The sequence below is a fragment of the Rhinolophus ferrumequinum genome, chromosome 10 (assembly GCF_004115265.2).
Source record: "Rhinolophus ferrumequinum isolate MPI-CBG mRhiFer1 chromosome 10, mRhiFer1_v1.p, whole genome shotgun sequence".
Classification (NCBI taxonomy): domain Eukaryota; kingdom Metazoa; phylum Chordata; class Mammalia; order Chiroptera; family Rhinolophidae; genus Rhinolophus; species Rhinolophus ferrumequinum.
In genome coordinates, this window is record NC_046293.1 from 45,141,865 (window position 1) to 45,163,343 (window position 21,479).

The 21,479-nt window shown below is 37.3% G+C and overlaps 1 protein-coding gene across 2 annotated transcripts in view; it reads right to left on the bottom strand.

Annotated features, from left to right (window-relative positions):
* Window positions 1-20,330, bottom strand: part of GXYLT1 (glucoside xylosyltransferase 1) — a 40,440-nt gene extending 20,110 nt beyond the window's left edge. Inside the window, exons 1-4 of one of the 2 annotated variants that reach the window (XM_033118375.1) lie at window positions 19,919-20,330; window positions 11,734-11,829; window positions 3,951-4,122; window positions 1,033-1,158 (exon numbers count right to left, since the gene is read on the bottom strand). In XM_033118375.1, coding sequence (XP_032974266.1) covers window positions 1,033-1,158; window positions 3,951-4,122; window positions 11,734-11,829; window positions 19,919-20,139 — 615 coding nt within the window. In that variant the 5' untranslated portion in view covers window positions 20,140-20,330. The remainder of the gene's footprint in view (window positions 1-1,032; window positions 1,159-3,950; window positions 4,123-11,733; window positions 11,830-19,918) is intronic. The other variant, XM_033118376.1, reaches the window with a different exon arrangement.
* Between the last annotated feature and the right edge of the window lie 1,149 nt (window positions 20,331-21,479).

The following is a 21,479-nucleotide window of genomic DNA, read 5'->3' on the forward strand; positions in this document are numbered from 1 at the left end:
TTCTTTTTTTTAATTTATAAAGCCTACATGAAGTATCTGCAACTTCTTAAACTTTTTCCTATCTCAATCCCTTATTTGGGTGCTTCTTACAATAGAAGTGGAGAGTGAGAAAAATCCTGGGATCCAAATTTTTTACGCACAGCAACACAAAGATACTGGTTAGGCAGACTCAGCTGTGAAAATTATAACTATCACTCTTACTGACATCCTGGATTCCGTAAACTATGTTCTTAGTATGCTAAGAACTGCCTTAATCCACTTAATAACAAGTAATTGCAGTTTCTTCCCCATAATATGTATACTTCCCAGAAACTTCAGAGCTTCTTAAATACAGTATTTCTACTGCTATAACTATTTTAAACATTATAGTGGTCCTAACTTAACTACTGTGAAATTCAAAACTGTGAGTGAAATCAATTCAAAATGAAACAGGTAACCTTCCCTCTGAATATTTTTAGATTAAAAATAACAATAACAATAATAGAGTATATCACCAAAGGACAGCCCCATTGAATGAATGTTCCTACGTCCCTCTTAAGTTCACATGCTTTAAATTTTGTGTCTGTGTTAAAATATCAGTTAGAAGAAGTAAACTGGCTTAGTATAAGACAAAAATGGTGACTTAATGATGCAATCTGCTTCACTTCCCAACTTATAAACGTAGTCTGCAACTTGAAGGTGATACTCTCATGCCTTTCTCCTGGCAACAGACCTGGCTCCATTAAAATCTGACAACCTCTGTTCCTTCCTAGAACTAAAAGTTTATAGCAACTGAGTAAGTGAAAATGTAGGAAACAGTATTTCAATAGAACCACTTACATTTTTCATTTTAACAGAGGTTTCTATCATAGCTTTTATTTGTTCTATGGGAAGGGATTCCCCCTAATCGGGAATCGTGTGTGTGTTTGTGTGTGTGTGTGTGTGTGTTTATTAAATGGATTTATAGATAACTCTTCATTAATCCATGTGTGTAAAAGCAAGAGTCAAAAAAAAAAAAAGAAGGAAAGAAAAAACACTGGGGAAAAAACTTACAGGCAAGAACAATCTCTGGGAAGCACATGGTTTAAAGAGCTTTTTCCACTCTGCTGCATTCTCACTTGGAAAAGTTATTGGGTATAATGAATAGTTAAATGTTTGTAGAAATGACCAGCTGTCAAGCTGAAAAATATAAAAGAAAAACTCAGTTTAGATTTATTTCAATTTTCTCTGTAAAATCATAAACCAACAGATTATTTTTTAAAAAGCTGAAAATTAAGATATTATACATTTTATGATATACACAGTTAAAAGAAAGTCAGTCTTCTTTCTCCATATTGTTTTCTTTCAAAATCTTAAAATTATAGTAATATACTAGAAAGACTCCACCACAAAGATTGGAGGCACAATTAAAATTATAATGATATTAATCACAAAATCAGAAAGTTGAAAGAGCCTTGCAGGTTGTACATCTCCCTCAACTTTATCTGATGTATAAATCTTCTCAATCCCTAAACAAATTAAACTCAGAAAAATTAAGCACTAATTTTATTACCATAGTATGTATATGAAACTGATTAGAAGATATTTGTCTATCTACGTACTTTTAATATGCATATTCTTGATGATAAAGCATTCTAATAAATTTATACCCAATGCTAACTTCTAAAAAATCATTACAAAAAACAAAACAGATCTGAAATCTATAATGAATACATTTACTCTTTAGTATTCTGTATGCATTTCAAGACACTGACTTGCTTCAAATTCAGTTTAAGTATTACCTATCATTGTTGCTTCAACAGCATTGTTGATTCAAATTTCCTACAGAGCATTGATAATCTATGGGGGAGGATGAAAACTAAGTAGTTTATGTAACAGGCTGAAGATGTTATGTTCTCTTTGTGAATTACGACTGTTCAAGTAATTTTCTAAAACATTAATGCCTTCCAACATAGTTTAAGGGAATATCTTTACTTCCAACACTCTACTTTGATGTCTCTATTAATTAGTTTAAAACACTAGCATTGTGTTTTCTCTGTGCAATTTATAAATCGCTTAAAAATCAATTTCAGTACTAACTTCAAAATGAAATCTTCATCATATTTTATTTAACATTCTAATACTTAGTCTTCTTCTTTGCAATAAAAACATGTTCCATAAAATACTTGATACTCTCATCAAAAGCAAAACCAAACATTCTCAGCTGACTATAAAAAACTAAGTTTAAAATGCAATATATGTTACATAAGCAATAACTCAGCAATATACGAACACAACAAAGAGACTGCATATAAGATGAATCAATGAATTTTTTACTTATTTTACTTTTTCGTACTACATTTTCAAAGGTTTCCACAGTCAGTAGCAGTTTGTTGTTATCCTCTGAACTATTTGGATAAGATTAATTCCTCAGTTAATATTTTAGAAAACAATCCAGACAAAGAGATCAAGATCACCAAAGCTCATATAAAAAATATAGATACTGGGGCGGCCGGTTAGCTCAGTTGGATAGAGCGCGGTGCTCTTAACAAGGTTGCTAGTTCAATTCCCCACCTGGGCCACTGTGAGCTGCACCCTCCACAACTAGATTGAAACAACTACTTGACTTGGAGCTGATGGGTCCTGAAAAAACACACTTAAAATAAATTTAAAAGTTTAAAATATATATATATATATACACACACGTATATGTATATGTATATGTATATATATATACACACACACACACACACACACACACACACACACACACATATATGAAAATATTTTAAAACAATAAGTAAAACTTATCTCTTGAAATCAAAGATTTTGGCAGAAAACTAAAAGGCTTTAGGTCACAAGTAGTATTTTTCACCTGATGTATAAAATGAACTAATTTAACTTAAAAAAAAAATCACCTACATTTTTTTCTATATAGTTAGACGAAGCATACATATCCAAATCAGTGTGAAAGATTGATTTAGTGTAGATGGGGTGGAAGGGGTGGGAATAATCATTATCATCATCTTTACCAGCATCTCAGAATACAAGGTAGTGAGAGTTCAGGTGAATTTTCTTTTTCTTATATGTTTCCCCCCCATATCTATATTCTGTTCTTTTCTTGCATAGCAATAATGTCTTTTGTTAAGGAGGTTACATGGCTGCCCCAATCAAAGAGTGTATTTTCAATCCTCACAAACAGCTAAGTACAGTCACATGACTAAGTCAGACCAATGAAATAGTGGTAGGAACGTCATATGCAATTTCTGCAAAGTGTCCAAACAGGGACGGAGGAGACTGCCCTCTTCACTTCTTCCTCCCTTATGTTGGCTAGAATATGGATGTGATAACTGGAGCTTGAGCAGCCATATAGGACCATGAGGTAGAAGCCTTATATTAAAGGGAGCTCAGCCACAAGAGAGAAGAAGCCAGAGTCCCTGAAGGAGTGGAGCTGCCTTACAAGTACACTGCAGACTGCCTACTTTTATGTGAGAGAGAAGTAAACTTCTATCTTATTTAAGCCACTATTATTTGGGGTTTTCTGCCACTGGAACCAAATTGATTATAACTAATACCAAACCAAAATAAAGAACTTTCTTATCAGAGCAAGAAGCCACTTCCCTCCATATTGTCATCTAAGAGTTAAACAGAATTAAAAATGCACACTTTGATTGAGGCACTCCCAAGCCAAGGATGAGAACAAAATTAAATCATAGGACTCCTCAGTCAAAACATCTTGGAACTATAGTCAGTAAATTAAAACCTCCATAACGGGCACAGGACTTGAAATAGTCTTCTCCTGTTCAAAAACAAACCTTTCTCTTACACCCTAGATCTGGGCTCTCAGATCGAAGTGGTAGCAGGGAATACTCCCCACTCTACGAGGGCAGAGTTACAGACAAATATTTTTGTTCAATGAAGGAATAAAATAACATTCTATTATAGTACACCATTAAACATTCAACTCTCAGTCTTAAGTCTCAAATACTTACTATGCCTTTAAAACTATCATGTAGTTGATCTTCAGCAAAAATATGGAACTGAAGAGGTTTGATGCTGAAAATGATAGCTGACTTCAACATGGTGATAGTTTCTTCCAGTCTTTCACCGCAGGCAACTACTGCTAGGTGCATGCTCTCAATAGGCTGTATTTTCAGACTATACCTAATAGAAAAGAAGACCACATTTTCCAACAGTTTTAGTATAAGGTAACATGTTAACAAAATGGTATTTTGACCATGTTCAAAAACCAAAGTTCAAAATTTCTATTTAAAAAGCAAAGAAACATCATATTGCAAAACAGCACAATGCTGAATCAATCATCTATTTCTATACCCTCAACCAGCCTTTCTCAGCCAACGTTCCACTACGAAACACAAAGGCCTACTTTCTCAACTCTCCCAAGAATGATACATAACTAGCAACCTTCTAGATTCACAGGAGAGAAGTTAATTCATTACTCACACTAGATGTGTTGGGGCATTAGGGCTTAATTCTCTCAAGGAAACCCCCCAATTGAGAAAGGGAACATTACTGATTTAAGACTTCAAGTTTTAAAATTTTTTTTATTTAAAAAAAAATCTCAAAAACATAAAAGTAGAGAGAATACAACAAAAGATCCCCATGTACCCATGTCCCTGCTGTAACAATTATCCATTCAAAAGTATTCTTATTTCATCTAAAACCTCTGCCCGCATCCCCTTTCACTAAACAATGGATCGTTTTGAAGCAAACACAGACATAAATTCATCTACAAATATTTCATGAAGATATATCCAATCTTCAACCATGCTGATTACAAGAAAAGTTTCCTTTACATAACTTTTCTCACTGACTACATTCATTTATCAAGTAATCAGTGAAACATAAAATTTCTGAGGTAGTCTAAAATATACTAGTCAAACACTGTTATGTAATTTTGGAAGGAAAGATTCTCTAAACCCAAGTTATTGGCCTAGGCTATATAACGTATTTACAATATAAAGATCTCATCTGTAATTATGGCATAAAATAATATTTTTGGAACTGACAGCTAAAGGAATGTAAGAATGGAAAACAACATCAAACAAACTAATAACATATTAAAGTATTATAAAATACAAACATTCCAAACTAAAAACATACAAATTTGACTTTAACTCAATTTTAGCTTAGAGATCCTTTTTGTAAAATATACGAAGATTAGAAATTACATTATTTAACATTAATAGTTTTATGTAAACATTACTGAGATTTGCAGTAGCAGGGATGGGTGATTAATCATTTCTCTTCAATTTACAAGCTAAAATTACTGTAGATATGTTCCTTAGCATAGGACTTTGGAATCCTGAGTATTCATCTGTCCACATGTTACAGAGGTCCCAAAACCATTTTCTGAGGAAAAGCTTGATCTTGCTCATGGGTAATCCCTCAACCACCCAGGACACCAGAAAGGAGAAAAAATACTCAATAATACTTAACACAAACAACTGACTGTAGAAAACATACTTGAATATCAAATTCATACAGTTTAATGTTTTAACATTAAACATTTGGAATTTTTCATATTAATAGGATAGAAAATTAAGTCTGAATCCTGCTTTTATTGTGGATCTAGTCCTTCTTATTAACAGGCTTGGTGTTTTTTTTTTTGCTAAGGGATATTTCACAGAGCAGATGAAAGTGATGCTTGTCTGGTCTGATTGGGTACCTTAGGCCTGAAAATGGGTGTCTCTTACATGGTACATCTTTCACATGCACAATTACTGGCTAATTGTCAGCTTTCAGCAGAGGAACAGAAAAACTCTTCAGCCAAATTACGATCTCCTGGAAAACATAGGAGTCATTTGCTTCCCAGATCCCTCTACTTCAAGGCTGAACCTTACACTCGTCAATACCGCGAGAACTCGCCCTCTGTTCTGGCTAACGAGCCAATTATTCTATGGATGAGATTCTTTAAAAATATATGTATTTTTTAAGGGAAAAAAGAACCTCCCTCAGATAATACATAAAGTTAAATATTATTACACCACTTTGTTAATGGTATTAAATGGAGAAGATACATATAAAATGGTGTTCTTGCAAGAAGTGTATTTACTATTCCAGCAATGGTGATAATTTTCATCAAAGTATTAGGATTATCATTAAATTAAGATATAATATTAGGTATATATTTTGTCTTTAAAATTTAGATTAATCTACCAGAAATTGAATTTTATGGTTTGAGGTAGGGTACAATGACAAATTTTGCACATGGTTATCCAACTGTGCAAGCACCATTTGTTAGTTACCACAGAATTTATCCTTTTCCCATCCACCCGCCGTGCCATTTTTTTCCCATATGTACCTGGTGTTAGCATAAGCTTGGGTCTTTTTTAAAGCTCTGTTCTTTTCCACTGACAGCAATTAGAAAGAAGCAGTACCTTCTTCCTTGTCTGTACCCTCTGTCCATTTCCCTCTTTTGTTTGAGCCCCTCAGTTTAGAACATGAAAATCCTATCAGAGGGAAGACTAGACAACTATGCTTTCTATACCTATGACAAGGGGATGAGAACCCAGTTCACCTCAAAGCAGTGGAATTCACAATGACACAGTAAAAGAAAAGGCAGTGAGGACACACAGCAGTTTCACAGAGCTCTAAATTATCTTGTCTTTGCAGTAAATGCCTCCAGATCCTACTTCTCACGATGGTATAAAATCCCTCATTAAAGAACCAAGACTTGAGAATCTGTAATGGGCTCAGGTTGTTTAATTGGCTATAACTACATCCTGCCCCAAAGCTAAAAGCCAAGAAATTTTAAAAGTAGGCCATAGCAGTCATGCATAGAATTCTCTCTATATGGAGACAAGAAGTATAATAAACTTTCTTAAGAAAAATAAGGCAAATGTTCTTCAAGAAAAAAAAAATTTCTAAAATCACTCCCAGGGACTCCTCCTCCCAGGCATTTTAGCAAGACTTGTTTTAGTCACACCGCCGTCACTCCTTCCACCAATTTCTATGGAAGGAGTACTGTCACCTACAGCGCATTTGCTTTTCTTCTTAGCAAAAGCATTATATACAGTACAGACTCCATTTAAACTGACAGGATGAAACATTCTTTAAGATGTCTCTGCCCACCAGCCTGTCCCTAGATCCCCAAGGACAGGAAATAATTGCAACTGGAAGAAATCTAAAGTAAGCTTCTACACTAGAGGAAGGGATAACTAAAACCTTCTACGAAGTCACAGCAAAGTAGCCATTCAAGTAATTTTGGTCACAACTGAATGGCATAATCTTGTCAGGCTCTGTAAAAATGTGCTGTATTTTAATTACAGTGTGAATAAGATAAAAGTCCGTGTAGGTTTAAAGAAATGTTATCCAGAAGGACATTTTAAAGTCAAACCTATTTTCCACAGACCTATGTTTTAATTTAAACATTCATCGTATTTTTCTGATCACACCTTGTAAAATCAAACAAAACAAACTAAATTTCTGATAACAATTTCTCCAAACTAAAAATAACTACCATGAACTTATCTTTAAAAACTTGTAGTTGAACAAAATAGAAAACTATCTACAGAAACACTAATGATCGTTTCCTTAATGTATAGGTTAAAAAAATGTTTTTCCTGTTACTAGTAAAAAAGAGTTGTGCTGAATTATCATACTAGACAAAACTACTTGAAAGAGTTGTATTTAAATCACTTTTGAAACAAAATGCAATATTTTAAAAAAACTTCAGGATGTTATGCAAAGCATAGAAAAGAAAATCTAAAAATTCTATATTAAATATAAGCATTAACTACTAAAATACAATTTAAAATAATCTGTAAAAATATATCTCTTAAAACTAGCATGTGACCACCCAACAGAAGACAGGTAACATTAAATTTACCTATAACCATAGACTCCATGAACTGAAAATCAATTCCCACCATAAAGAGAAAGATTAAATATTTTAAAAGCTCAAGTCATATTAACAGAAAAATTAATATATAAAAACAGAATATTTATAATAATACTAACATTAAGAGATTGTGTAATGAAAAAATAACTAAAATTAAAATTGAAACAAATTAGGAAAATATTTGTAATCAATGGCAAAACCAGAACATGTATTTCTAAGAGTTCATAAAATAAGCACTAAAAAACCAATAGGCAGAATATCAATACAGAAAAGATTTAAAAGCTAAACACATATGAAAACATGTCCAACAAATAATCAACAAAATATAAATCAGTAATAAGCTATCATTTGATCCAAATAAGTGGGAAAACTATAAGCCCCGGTAATACTAAGGTTATGGTGATACCAGTACATTTACACAATGGTGGTGCAGGCTTAATTCTGTATAATTTTTAGAATATAATGTAATGGTACAATTACTTCTTTTTAATGAGTATTGGACCTTTCATATGCTAGACACCACGGATAAGCAAGAAAGCCACAATCCTGACCTCACACAATTGACAGCTTATTGTGAAAAGATAGAATTGTAAGAGATTTCATCAGAAGTCATGGTAATTGCTTAAACAGAAAAAAAAAAATCAAGATGCTAAGGAAGCTTCCGACACAAACATTTAACTTAGCCTGAAAGTGCTGGGGAAAATCATTAGTTGCTTGCTGGTTGCCAAGCACCTTGCTAGGCACAGGGCTTATGTGCTGAAGGTCGCATGGTATCCATCTACAAAGTCAGCAATCTAGCAGTAGAGAAAGATTCAAAACCACAATAGGTCGGGTAGGTGCAATAACAACACAGAGGATACAGAGAAGGGAGGAGCAGGGGGCAGGGAAGGGAGCTCACACTAGCTGGATAAGACGTGATGAGCATGGTAGTTAAGGAAACAGGAAGGAAACGGCGGTCAGGAGCGCCAGTGACAGGAAACCGGTCAGAAAAGTCACTGTGGACCGACATGTGGAAAGTCAGTCATAAACCAAGAAACAAACAAGGGAAAGTGTGAGGAGCCAGACCATGAATTTAGGTTTGAACAAGAGTGTCTGAGGCATCTGAATCGGCAAGGTAAAAATGACCAACATGCAGCTGGAAATACAGTTCTGGAGCAAAGAAAAGAGCTCTGGATTGGAGCGATCAGTTATCCTCAATGGAGAGAGAAAAAAGCAGAGTCCTGAGGAATGTCAATATTTAGAAGTCAGGAACAGTGAAAGGAGTCCAGGAGCAGAGAGATCAAAGAGCTAAGAGACACTGGTCTCCAGAGCCAGAGACTGACAGAACTGAAAGAAAGAGGAAGTGGCAACCAGTGTCCAAGAACAAGTCAGAGGTCAGAGGTGACTTCAACGAGAGCGAGGGTTTTTAGTCATGGCAGGCGCTGCCCATAGTGGGGTGAGGAGTGAAGGGCTGGTCTGTTGGTTTGTTTAAGGAAATAAAGCCAGTAGATACTCTTACAAGAAGTCTGCTTGTGAAAAGAAACAGAGTAAACAAGAATGCTCGAAGGATAAAGGGCTGAAACCAAGCTGCCATAGGGATTTTGTGTTTGGTTTTGTTTCAAGGACAGAAGAGACTGAAGAGATGTGAGCATTCTGACAAGTAGATGACTCAGTGCAGATACGATTACTAAAAGCATATATACATCAACCGTGAAAACGCTGTGGATAGGTGCTGACAAAATTTTTCTTTTTTATGTTATTTTATGTTCATTGCACAATAAATTAATTGGGAGGAAATAATCCCCCCAAGTAAGCTTCGATCAAAATAAAATTATATAAAGAATTCAAGTTGGGAAAGCTGGGAAGAACACGGTGCCAGCTAAGTGCCCACTGATGCCAGGCAAAGTGCCCACTGAGACCTAAGGTGGCAGCAAAGGGGACTTTCAAAGAAATTTTACTTCTTTGAAGTAAGGAGGTGGGCAGACAAGCTCTCCGAGTCAGGCAAAATGAGGCATTACTTAAGAGTAAATACTGAAATGGAGGGTGAGAATGCTATGGCAATTGTGTGGCATTTTGGCTTGGCTGCATGGTTGAACAAAGTGAGTAAATGTGAGGGATCCTAAGTTCTGAAAAATAAAATGATCGCAGGTATATACTCTGAATTCAAGATTACAAGTTGAGAGTATAGTATAGCAGAGAAGTATAACTTTTAAAATCTCAAATTTAGGAGAACAACAAGCACCCATATTATGTATTTATCCACATCATTTCCTTCCAGGGAACATTTGGGAGCATTAGGAAAGGAATGAGTTGGAGAAGCCAAAACAAAAGGAGTAATAAGCAGAGGCTCCAGGATTCACACTAGGTCAGCTTCCCTAGGCTAACCCTGGCAGTAGAGGAGGAGGGAAGATGCCATAACTTACAAAAGCGTCTGGGTTGTATAAATCAGAGTATACGAAAGTTTTCAAGCTTACCCAGCTTCTAGAGTGAGTAGATGTACGTCACAAGGCTGGAGATAGCAAAGCGGTGCTTGTCAATATTCTATTTACTAGCAAACTTTTGGAAGAATGAAAAATACTGAGCCCCGATTCTCCAAAATTATAAACAAACTGAAGTGTAAGACTTTAAAAGGAGTTAGATTATTTTTAAGTCTGAATAATCTGATTTGACTGATCCATATTATAATTTCAATCACTCAATCTTTTCCATAGCTAAAAGATATAATTAGCACATCTGATTTCAACTATTCCCTCCCAGTTATTCATGGAATGCATAATATATTGGAAATACAAGAATTTTAAAATATATGCTACTAACATATATTAAAAACGCAGATTTCCCCATGTGGAATACTTCACCTCCTGTCTTTGAGCCTGGCTAATTTCCTGTTTGTCAGGTACTCGCTCTCTCCAGGAAGCTGTCCTAGATGACTTCAGATGATCCCACCTGATGACTCACCTGTTTCTCCCATCATCATAGCTACAATACGTCACACTCTATTATAATCTCAGGTTTATTAGTGTGAAGCCCCAGAAGGACGGAGCCTCCTTAACCAGACTCGGAGTCTGGTATTTGGAACCAACACTGTGCCTGGGAAATTGAATGAATAGAATTGAAATTTAAATGAATCACAAAGACACAGTAAAAGTAGATGGCTCTTTTTTTATAAAAAAGAAAAGCTGTTTTTACTCTCAATTATAAAAAAAGAAAAGCTGTTTTTACTCTTAGGATGGGCATTTCAGGCCGCTGCCTCATCCTCCCCTGCCACTCTCTCAGTGAGATAGTCTGATATCACATTCCTATCAATACTTGTTTCTTTCACTGAAGGTTAGAGCAGGAAGGGACCTGAGAGGTCAGCCAATCCTTATCTAGAGAAGTGAACAAAGCCAAACTATTCAGTAACTTAAAAGGTCAATAAACAATGCCATCGCATTTGCTCCTGCATTAAACACTTATCTTTATCCTCCCAATATGCAATCTCTGTGTTAATAACCAACATAATCCTTCCCCAGTTGTTCCTATCCACCTACAGAATATATTTTCAGTATACCAGCTTTAAATTAAATTAACATCGTACATATATGGCTGCAACTGTCAGTGGAAGTCTATCCTTAACACCTGTTTATTATTTTATCACTTGTTACCGAAATTAGATGAGAAATCCTCCTAAGAACAATGGTTTATCATAATAACATCTATAAAAATAGTATTTTATATGCAGTAAATGTGAAAAATTACATATAGTGTAGATAACAACTACAAGGTAGGAAAAAAGGAATAGAAAATCTGATCAGAAAATGAATTATTTACTTGTATGATAATATTAAATTATTGGAAGAGAAACATTTTTTCATCCTATTACAGTCAAAAATTTATTATCTACTATCTAATCTTACCTACTCTGATCTACCAATTAAATATTAAGTGCCTACCTAAAAGTCGCTTCCCAAAAGCAGTTCATTCCACAAACATCAGAGGGCAGCATCCAATAGGGATTCCAGTAACACAGAGAGAAGAAATCTTTACACCTAACAGAGTAAGACAGAAATAGAGTCCTCTGTGAGTATTTCAGTTTAAAACAAGGAACTTACTAAATAATATAACTTACTATTCTATTTTACAACACCAAAACTGAAAATCCAATTTTGCAAATTCAATATTGCTATGGTAATGAGAATTTTTGGAAACTGATCTCTCTCTTACTTAGGGTATCATTATTTTAAATAGAACTTTAAAACCTTTGGGTAGAATATATACTACAGACTGGAAACCCATTTTCTAGTCAGAAACTGTCCTAATATATTAAAACTCCCTCCTAAGAACACAAAAAGTAAGGGAATACATCTAAAATTTTCCTTCACGGACTACATAGATTCCCCCTAGATAAAATCCACTTCAGCCAAACAAAACATTTGCTTATCCTGAAGCGAAATTAAAATGCCATGAATGCTGGTGGAAAAGGAAGAGAGGATCTTCAAATGTTTTCAAATTAATCCTCAAAAACACCTCTATGGTGTTTTAAATTGAAAAATAATACCGATATTCATGGTTCAGTTTCATTATCTACATTATCTCAGTTTCACTGTATTACACAAGCTAAAATGGAGGATTAAGTGTGTTCTTTCTTCTTTGATTGCAGGTTGGAACAAAAACAAAACAACGCCTCACATTATAAAATGCATGTTTTTCATTTGTTATTCCTTTTCAAACAAGAGTCTAGTTTGACATTCACTACAGTGGAGGCCTGGGTAATAAAGTAAGCACGTATGAAGGCAGGATCAGGTACTAAACCAGGTCACCTCATGTCCCATCATCATGTAGCTTTGTTCTCACTATGGATTCAATTATAAGTTACTGTTCTACAAGGAAAGGTCTATGAAATTTCAGATTTGCAAAGATCTTTGATCATACCTCTCACAAATGTCAATGCCCCACACCAGGCCTCGTACATCAGAACCTCTGAGAACCGGTTCCGGCACTGGTGGTTTTTAAAATGCTGCAGAGGTAATTCTGTGTACTACTGCATAATAAACAACAAAGTGACCATTTTAAAATCAATGGGGAAAAGTTACATAGTAATTTCGTTTTCTTTTAAAGGGACACTATTTTCAAGCACAGGGTAAAATGTTACACATCTTAATTTAAAAGGTTGATAAATCAGAAAAAGAAACTGTATGCAGACTAGTAAAACACATTACTTGATCAGGAAATTTATGTTTTTCCCCTCCCAGGCTTACGTGTTTTTTAAGTTTGGCATTTCATACTATAGACAGGTTCAGTGGCGGTGGTAACAACTAACAGAGTTCTTTTCAGATTTAAGTGCTTTCACATCCATTTAAGCCTCACAACAAACCAGTTCAAACAGGTATCACTATCTTTCAGATACAGACATTATTACCACTTTCTTTCAACAAATCCACAATTTATTTATAATCAACTCTACAGTGTACCTTTGTTCCAAAAAGGAAATAACTAACCTGGTTATTCCATCTCCCCCTGTCAAACCTTACAACCGTATCAAATGGAAATGGAAAATAAAGTCTCAAAGAAAATGACTCCCTAATTAAATTTTTCTGTAAAAGTTATTGCTTGAAATTATGTAATAATGTCATTTTCTGCCTCAACGTGCACTCCTCAAGCCCCAGCCCTAAGCAACCGCGAATCTATTTTGTCTCCATAGATGTGCCTATTCTAAGAATTTCACATAAAGGGAAACATATAATATGCAGCTTTTTGAATCTGACTTTTCACTCAGCATATTTTCAAGATTCATCCACTGTAGCATTTATTAGTACACTGCATTCCTTTTTATGGCCAATAACATTCCATTTTATGGATGATATACACATTTTGTTTATCCATTCATCAGAAGATAGGCATTTGAATTGTTTTCCAGTTTGGGGCTATTAATATATAATGCTTCTATGAATATTCATGCACAATTTTTCTATGGACATGTTTCCAATTCTCTTGAGGATATAGCCACCAGTGGAATTGCTAGATCATGTAATCACTGAGGAGTGACTAATGCAGATGGAACTGCAGGGGAAAAGTCAAGTTTTAGGTAAGTTTCTTGACCATAATCTAATGTCAGAAAATATGTTTATAGAAGGGATGTTTTTCTTTCTGTATTTCTTTAATGGAAATACAAAGCATAAGCACTCGTGAGTACACAGGCTGCTTGCTATTTAAAAAAAAAAATCATAAAACACTGAGGTACCGCTGGCAAGAGGTGACATAATGTATTTCAAGTTTCTTACCTCCCAAATTACATTCTTTCTCACTTACGAAAAATTGGTTTTAAAGATCAAGTTCTACAGTAGAAACTCATTACATACCAGTAACTGTTGCTACAAGCAATAAATTAGGGAAAGCAACTAATCTGGAGGCAGACTAGCACTCATACTTTCAGGCCGGAAAAGAAAATAAAACTTAAAAATACTAGAGAAGTCAAGGTAGTTTTCCAAATTCTGGTTATTAGTTGCTTTTGCTTTTATTCCTTAGAACTATTGGAAATGAAATATTAGATCGTACAACATTCAAAGAGTTTACTAAACACTTTCAATGGAGCAAAACTGGAAGCTGAGTAAATGGTATGTCTTAAGTAAACAGTGACATCCAAAGTCAGTGAAGTCCACAAATGCAGTTTTTTCACTGTGGATCAAATTGAAATAAAACTTTACTGTGGCTCGTCCTCAAATCTGGTATGACTGAATGTTTCTAACTCTAGGTGGCTTGTCTATAAGCAAATTGATCAGGGGTAGCACAAAGGATCTTTGTGGTGATAAACAGTTCTGTATCCTGATTGCAGGGTGGTTACACGAACCTACATATGTGAAAAATTGTATAAAACTACACATACACACGAGTACATGTAAAACTGATGGCATCTGAAAATTGACCTGTGGGTTATATACAACGTCAATTTCTGGGGTTATAATAGTGCACTAACTATATTGATACATACATATATATGTGTATGTATATATATATATATATATATATACATATATATACACACATACATACACACACATACACACATATATATTCCAGAATATTCCAGAATATATATATGTGTATATACATATATACATATGTGTGTGTATATATATATGTGTATATACATATATATATTCCAGATATGGTGGTATTGCACTAAGCTCATGTAAGATTTTACCACCAAGGGAAACAGTGAACATAGGATATCTCTGCAACTTCCTATATGACCTTATATTTATTTCAAAAGTAAAAAGTAAAAACAAACAAAAAAACCTGGCCAAAAAATTCCCCACAATGTCAGTACGTACTTGAAAAATATTTCAAAATTTGAGACATTTCATGCTCTGGATTAAAGTGAGCATCTAACATAATAATGCTCACCACAATAACAGTTCTCAAACTTAAAGTAGACTTAAATCTGATAACAGAAGGTCTTTTATACTTTTAAATTAAACTGACAAGGTATTTTTCATATCAAAATGTCCACGACTGTCAGGAGGCTTTCGTGAAAACCGTGCACAACTGACAGTGAGGGATAAGTCTGGGCATATCCAGTGTAAGAATGTGGAAGCCTGAAGTGCTGCAAGCCAACAGGGCAACTGCGAGGCAGGACACCTGCGGTGACTGCGCCAGAGAAACAGAGATGGCCACAGCCCCTTATGGGAGCCATGCCCATGACACTGACAATCGCCTTTATTTGAAGATCAGTGCCTGGGTCATTCATTTTCAACCAAAAACTGTCTCCAGACAACTGACTTTCTAGCTGTAAGTCACGTCTTCACTTCTTTTTCTTAAAGCTCTAATTTCACGAATACTCAGGAGGTGGGGAAAGGACTGCTTACATACAAATGGCACTGAACAATTATCTAACCATTTCAAAAATAAGCTGGCATTACATTGTACAGCCACCCCCATATCCCCAAAAAATAACAAAAAAATGATGAAAAATTTAAATGTAAAAAAGGTGGGGTGGGGGGAACCCTCTGGCAGAAAGTTTTTCTACACATGAAGAAAGCAAAAACAATAAAGAAAGAAACTGCCTATCTTGAATACATAAAAATTTTAAACTTCACACAGTATACACACTGAAAAAAATGCAAGTCAACATGTGGAGGGAAGTACTACCAACCTATAAGACACATAGATAATAATCTTAATGTTTCAAAATAGGATTTCTAAATCAAAAGTACTCCTTATTTGTCATTAGCCTAATCACTTTCCTCTCCAAAAGGATAGAACAATATTATTTTAATTAATTAATTATTAAGTTTGTGCTAAGCACTTTATAACTATGTTAAGTATGATTTTCAATGAACTAAAATATTGTTTTTATATAAGATGTCTCTGCATGAACAAAGCAGAGATTAAAATGACTTTAGTAAGTAATTTAACCTTTCTTTACTGTTTACTGCCAAAACTCTTCTCTTCTTCAAAAATAACTGCAAGGAGGGGGAATAATTTCTCTACTAAGAACAAATAGTGGTCATTCTCAGGTAAATCAGTGGTACTCAATCTTTGGTTTTATAACAATACCCTGGAGCACACATCTAAAATATAGATTCCTAGACCCCACTGCCAGGCATTCGGGTTTAGCAGGTCTTGACTGGGATCCAAGCGAAGATCTTTGCCCGAAGGTCAGAAATTGGAACAAAAAAAATTGCTCAAAATTTAAATGATCAAAATCATCACCACATTAGCTTCAATTTTATCATGCCAGGCACCATACTAAGTAATCTATATGTGCTATATCATTTCAATTCTCACAAACAACTCAATATCCTAAGCACTCTTACCTCTAACTGATACGGAAATATGTTCATGGTTAACACAGACAGTAAGTGGCAAAGCTGAAGTCTGTGTCTCCAAAACCCTTACTCTTTCCACTCTAAGTTCTCCGTGTATCCTACTAGTGTTCACAGGACCCAATATAAAGGATAACTCAGTGGCCTAACCAGATCTGAAAAGGAGCATGAGGTGACAACCTCCCTGTATGAAAATTGGTCCCACGAAGGACATGGCCAGTCCAGAAATGGTATCACTGAAATGCTAAGTGTTTCTTAATTCCCCACAACCAACATGCTATAGAGCCACCATCGGATGAGATCTTGATAAGACCAAGATTCATCAGTGAAATGTGAGAAATTAATCACACTGAGTAGCTCAAGTCACAAAATGGCATAACTCCTTCTGCAGAAATCCTGATGCTGGTAGTAAGAACTGCTTTAAATTGAACACCTTAACAGAGTCTGTGCATACTGAACAGCTTAAGAGATTCTCTCTATGTGGAAGAACCAGTGTCTACGTGGCATTTCCCCTCCTTTGAGGAACCACAGGTCTCCAACGTCAATCACGTTATTCTCTCCACCACAGGGATGTATGTGTAGGAGGCACAGACCCAGAGAGTCAGAGGCCCCCATCCCAGGCAACACTGACGGGTCCACAGACGGACACGTGCTGCAAGCAAGTCTAATGAGTGCCCTTTTCCAATTTGAGATTAGAGAAGAAACACTGCGAAGGGAGGAAAGACCCCATGAGCAAAGCCCATCTACAGTGGAAGAGAATGAGAAAGCCCCTAGTCCTTGAGGTCTCTGGAAATAACTGGGCATTTTTTCTTCAATTGTGTTCTTTTCATATAAGCTTATAAAAAGCTATTTTGCTTCAGTCAGTTTTAGTGGATTTTGATCATTGACAACTAAGAATTCTGACTATTACACATCAATTATTATCTACATTTTACAGGTGAGAAGCTGAAGCAGAGAAGTGGTCAAGGTTTCACAGCAGAGCCAGAATGAGAACACAGGCTGTCTGACTCTAAGACCTGTACATTTTCTAATTACCAAAATAATGGACTTAAACAGAATGCACTAATTAATAATAGAATTCACTGACAAATTGTTACTATCATTTTAGTTTTTATTTTGAGAACTTAGGAGAATCTTTCCAAGTATTTTGTCATGCAATGCCGTGCAATGAATACTTGCTACAAGATATGACCAATGGAACCTGCTGAATATAACCCTAGATCCCATGTGTTAAATGAAAAAGGGAAATAACAGCCTTAATCTTTCAGGTAAGATGGCTTCAAAAAAAGTAAGAATGTAATGACAATCAAATCCTACTAAAAAAAGGGAAGATGTTGCTTGACTCACAGCCCCATTCTCCACTGATGAAACACTACAAACTAGATTCTTATCCCAGTAGTTTTATAGAAAGAGTAATCACTTGGAGAGTAATCAAAGGATAATTTTTAATCGTGGTCCAATGAACCTTGCTTGGCCAAATGACTTATACACAAGAACAGAGATTAAGGACACCTACTCCATATCCCACTGTAGCTAAAGAAGTTACCTGACCTCTATGAGAAATCTAAAAAGATGTCACACACAGTATCTAAAATTAAGAATCCTGATGTCTTAGGTATTCTCCTGACTTTAATCAAATTGTAGAGTAAAAACGTGACAATCCAGCTTTTCCATGTTGCTCCTTTGCCCAAACTTCTCCTTATACATGCGCACGTGGTGAAATGTACTTCACATGTTTACCAAGACTGATACAGCTTTAGTTTTAACTTAGATGTATGCCCCATTGAAACGAGGGGTTATGCTGTTCAGAGGACCTGTAATATACAGCTTTACAATTGACTCTACTCTGACACATCAAACTTAAGATTTCAGTAATAGCTCTTAAAATAGCTATTAAAATGGAAGTGCTTATTTTCTAAATTTCAAAAAAAAAATCATTTTGTTAAAAGTTGGTCAAGCAAATACAATTTATAAAAATCTGTCACAAAATAAAGTATAAGTATGTGAGACAAAGCACTAAACATATTACTCTATCAAATTGAAATGCTAATATCATAGTTTAATTTCATTCAGTATTTTGATTAAAATGTTACTTCCTTACAATTCTAGCCAATACAATAACAATTTCTTTTCCATAATTTTCAACGCTTCACTATAACATAACAGACCATGAATTGCTTTTCATGAGCATTTTTCAAAGCTTACCCAGGTCTTCCAGCTCATGCAGTCACTGCCTCTCCCAGGCGGATAACTGCGAGTTGTCAAACCTGGCTCTGGAAATAGTCTGCTTTTATGAATAGAGTCCTGATATCCTAGGAATTTGCCAGACTGTAGCCAAATCAAAGGGTAATAAAAACATGACAATCCAGTATTTCCATGCTGCTCCTCTGCCCAACGACCCCGTTTCATTTTGGGAATGACCATCAACTGCACACCCTGAGACCAACATATAATACTTTCGATATCAAGGCAGCCTTTCCTCTCTCTTTCCTAAGGGAGTACTGTAGATCGTTCCCAGAGAGATGTCCACAAAAAGATGAGCCTATTTCCAAGGAAGTGGAAATGCTCAGAGTTTGTTAAGCATTCATAATGCGTTGCATTCTTTTCTCCATTTAAATCTCATGCTGATTCCAACTCTGGCAGTGATTTGTGAAAATCCACTTGTCATTATGCTAATTTTTAAAGAAGGATACCTCCATCCTATCTCACGAAAGACGTTGAGCGTGTCAAGTATCGCTCATTTTTCTTGCTGATTCCAAAAGCAAAATTCACAATCTGCATAAATGCTCTGTCCAGATTTAACGAATCGACTAATAACGACAAACTTAAGCGTTAACACACAGACGCCGCATTCAGGAGGGGTAAAAAAATTGAACTAGGGCGCCAGCCTGATGTTTAAATATCTCAGCTTGAACTCCATGGAAACAAGACGGAATTCCCACTAGTCAGACAGCAAGAAGGCTTTTGTGGGGCACCTCTTATTTTCAAAGAATCCCTTAAAAAAAATCAACTGTCAATTACAAGTTGAAAATTAATTTCTTCTGCTTTAAAGAGCGCATAAGCAAAGGGTCAGAGAGAAACACAAAAGCGTGGGATGCTCTCCGGCTGGAGCGACGCTGGGCTCACCTCTGGGGTTGAGGGGAAGGAGGGAAAAGAGTGAAAGGGGGTCTGAGACAGCGGCAAAGAGGCGGGAGGCGCGGGCCCAGCGGCAGGAGGCGCGGGACAGACCGGCGAGCAGCCCGGGCCAGGCCGGGCCCCGCGTCCCCGCGCCCACTAAGCCCCCCGCCCCGACCCCACGGGAAACGGCCCGTACCTGTCCGCCCCGCCGGGATGCGCTGTGGAGCCCGCGTTGCCCGCCCCTCTCGCCGCGCCGCGTCCACCGCCCGCGAGCCAGGAAGCCGCTTTGGCCTGCGGCTTCCCGCCACCTCCGCCCGCTCCTTCTTCCAGGGACACGGCGAGCTGGCTGAAGGCGTAGAGGAGCGAGCAGAAGCCGCAGGCCAGGCACAGCACCACGATGCGCAGGTAGCGCCGCATCGCGCCGGCCCCGCACCTCCGCCGCCGCCGCCGCCGCGCCCGCCCGGGCGAACTGGAACCGAGGGAGCGGCACCGCGCAGCCGCGGGCGCAACAAGTTCCTCCTCCACGGCGGCCTCGCGCCCGCCCGCCTGCCCGCCCACCACCGCCGCGAGCTCGCCGACAGCCCGCCCCGAAGCGTGGACACCGCCTCCGCCGCCGCGGGCCCCTCCCCGGAGGGCGGGCAGCAGCCGGACGCGCCGGCGCACTGAGCGCGAGGCGGCTGGGTGCGCCCGGGGTGCGTTCCCCGCGTGCGGGGTGCGAGACCCGCGGGCTCCAGCGGGAACGCCGACCCGAGAGCAGGTAATTCCCGAGCCTGGGGCTCTGAACTCAGAGGCGGCGTATGGCGAAATGAACGGGGCCGTTGGAAGCAGCTGACTCAAATTCAAATGAGGTTCTTCGGGGTGGTAGTTTGTGACTTTGGGCAACCGAAATTCTCTGATCATGTTTCTTCGACTCTAAAATGGAGAGAATATCCTCATCGTAGGGTGGTTGTAAAGATGAAATTGCTTAACGCACAAAAACGCCTTTCACTTAAAAGCACTTGATTAAGCCGTTTTTCAGCTCCATCCTCCTCAGCCGGGACTTCCCCAACCTCTAAGTTTTTATAAAACTGCACGAGCCATTTCACCCAGATATCTAATTACCTTGTTACGGTTGAGAAGGCTTACTTTGCCTCCCAAGGAGGCTGTAAGTACCTGTCAAAGTGAGGTCCTCCCTTTTACATCTTTTTGACCTTCCTCACAACTTACCATTTGCATGTCCAAAACAATTTCATATTCGCCCTAACGAGCTTTCTCTTCAGCTTTCCATTTCTTCTCCCATTTCCTCAGCCATATTTCCACTCCATTCATTTACTGAACAGTTGTAGAACGTCACTGTGCCAAGCACTGTGTGAGTTGGGGTGTGGGGCAGGACAGTGGGTACTTGGAGGTAAGTGCGATACAGTGATACAGACATTAGAATGTAAGCCTGTTAAGGTGTGGGCACACAAACACCAAAAGGAGCAATCAGTCCTACCTATGGGTGTGATCAAGAAAAACTCTATAATAAACAGGCTCTTGTGTTGGGGGGGGGAGGGGGTAGCGGAAAACTGTGAGAAGTTTGATACCACCAGCTAAGTGAATGCAAGAGAGGATATGCTGAGCGATAAGACTAGAAATTGAAGGGGCCAGATATTTGAGTGCCTTGTCTTAGCTAGTATACCAAGGAGTTTAAACTTAATCTGGCAGACAATGGTGAACCATTGAAGGGTTTTTTAATTAGGAAGTAACATGATCACACTTGCCTGTTAGGGAGCACA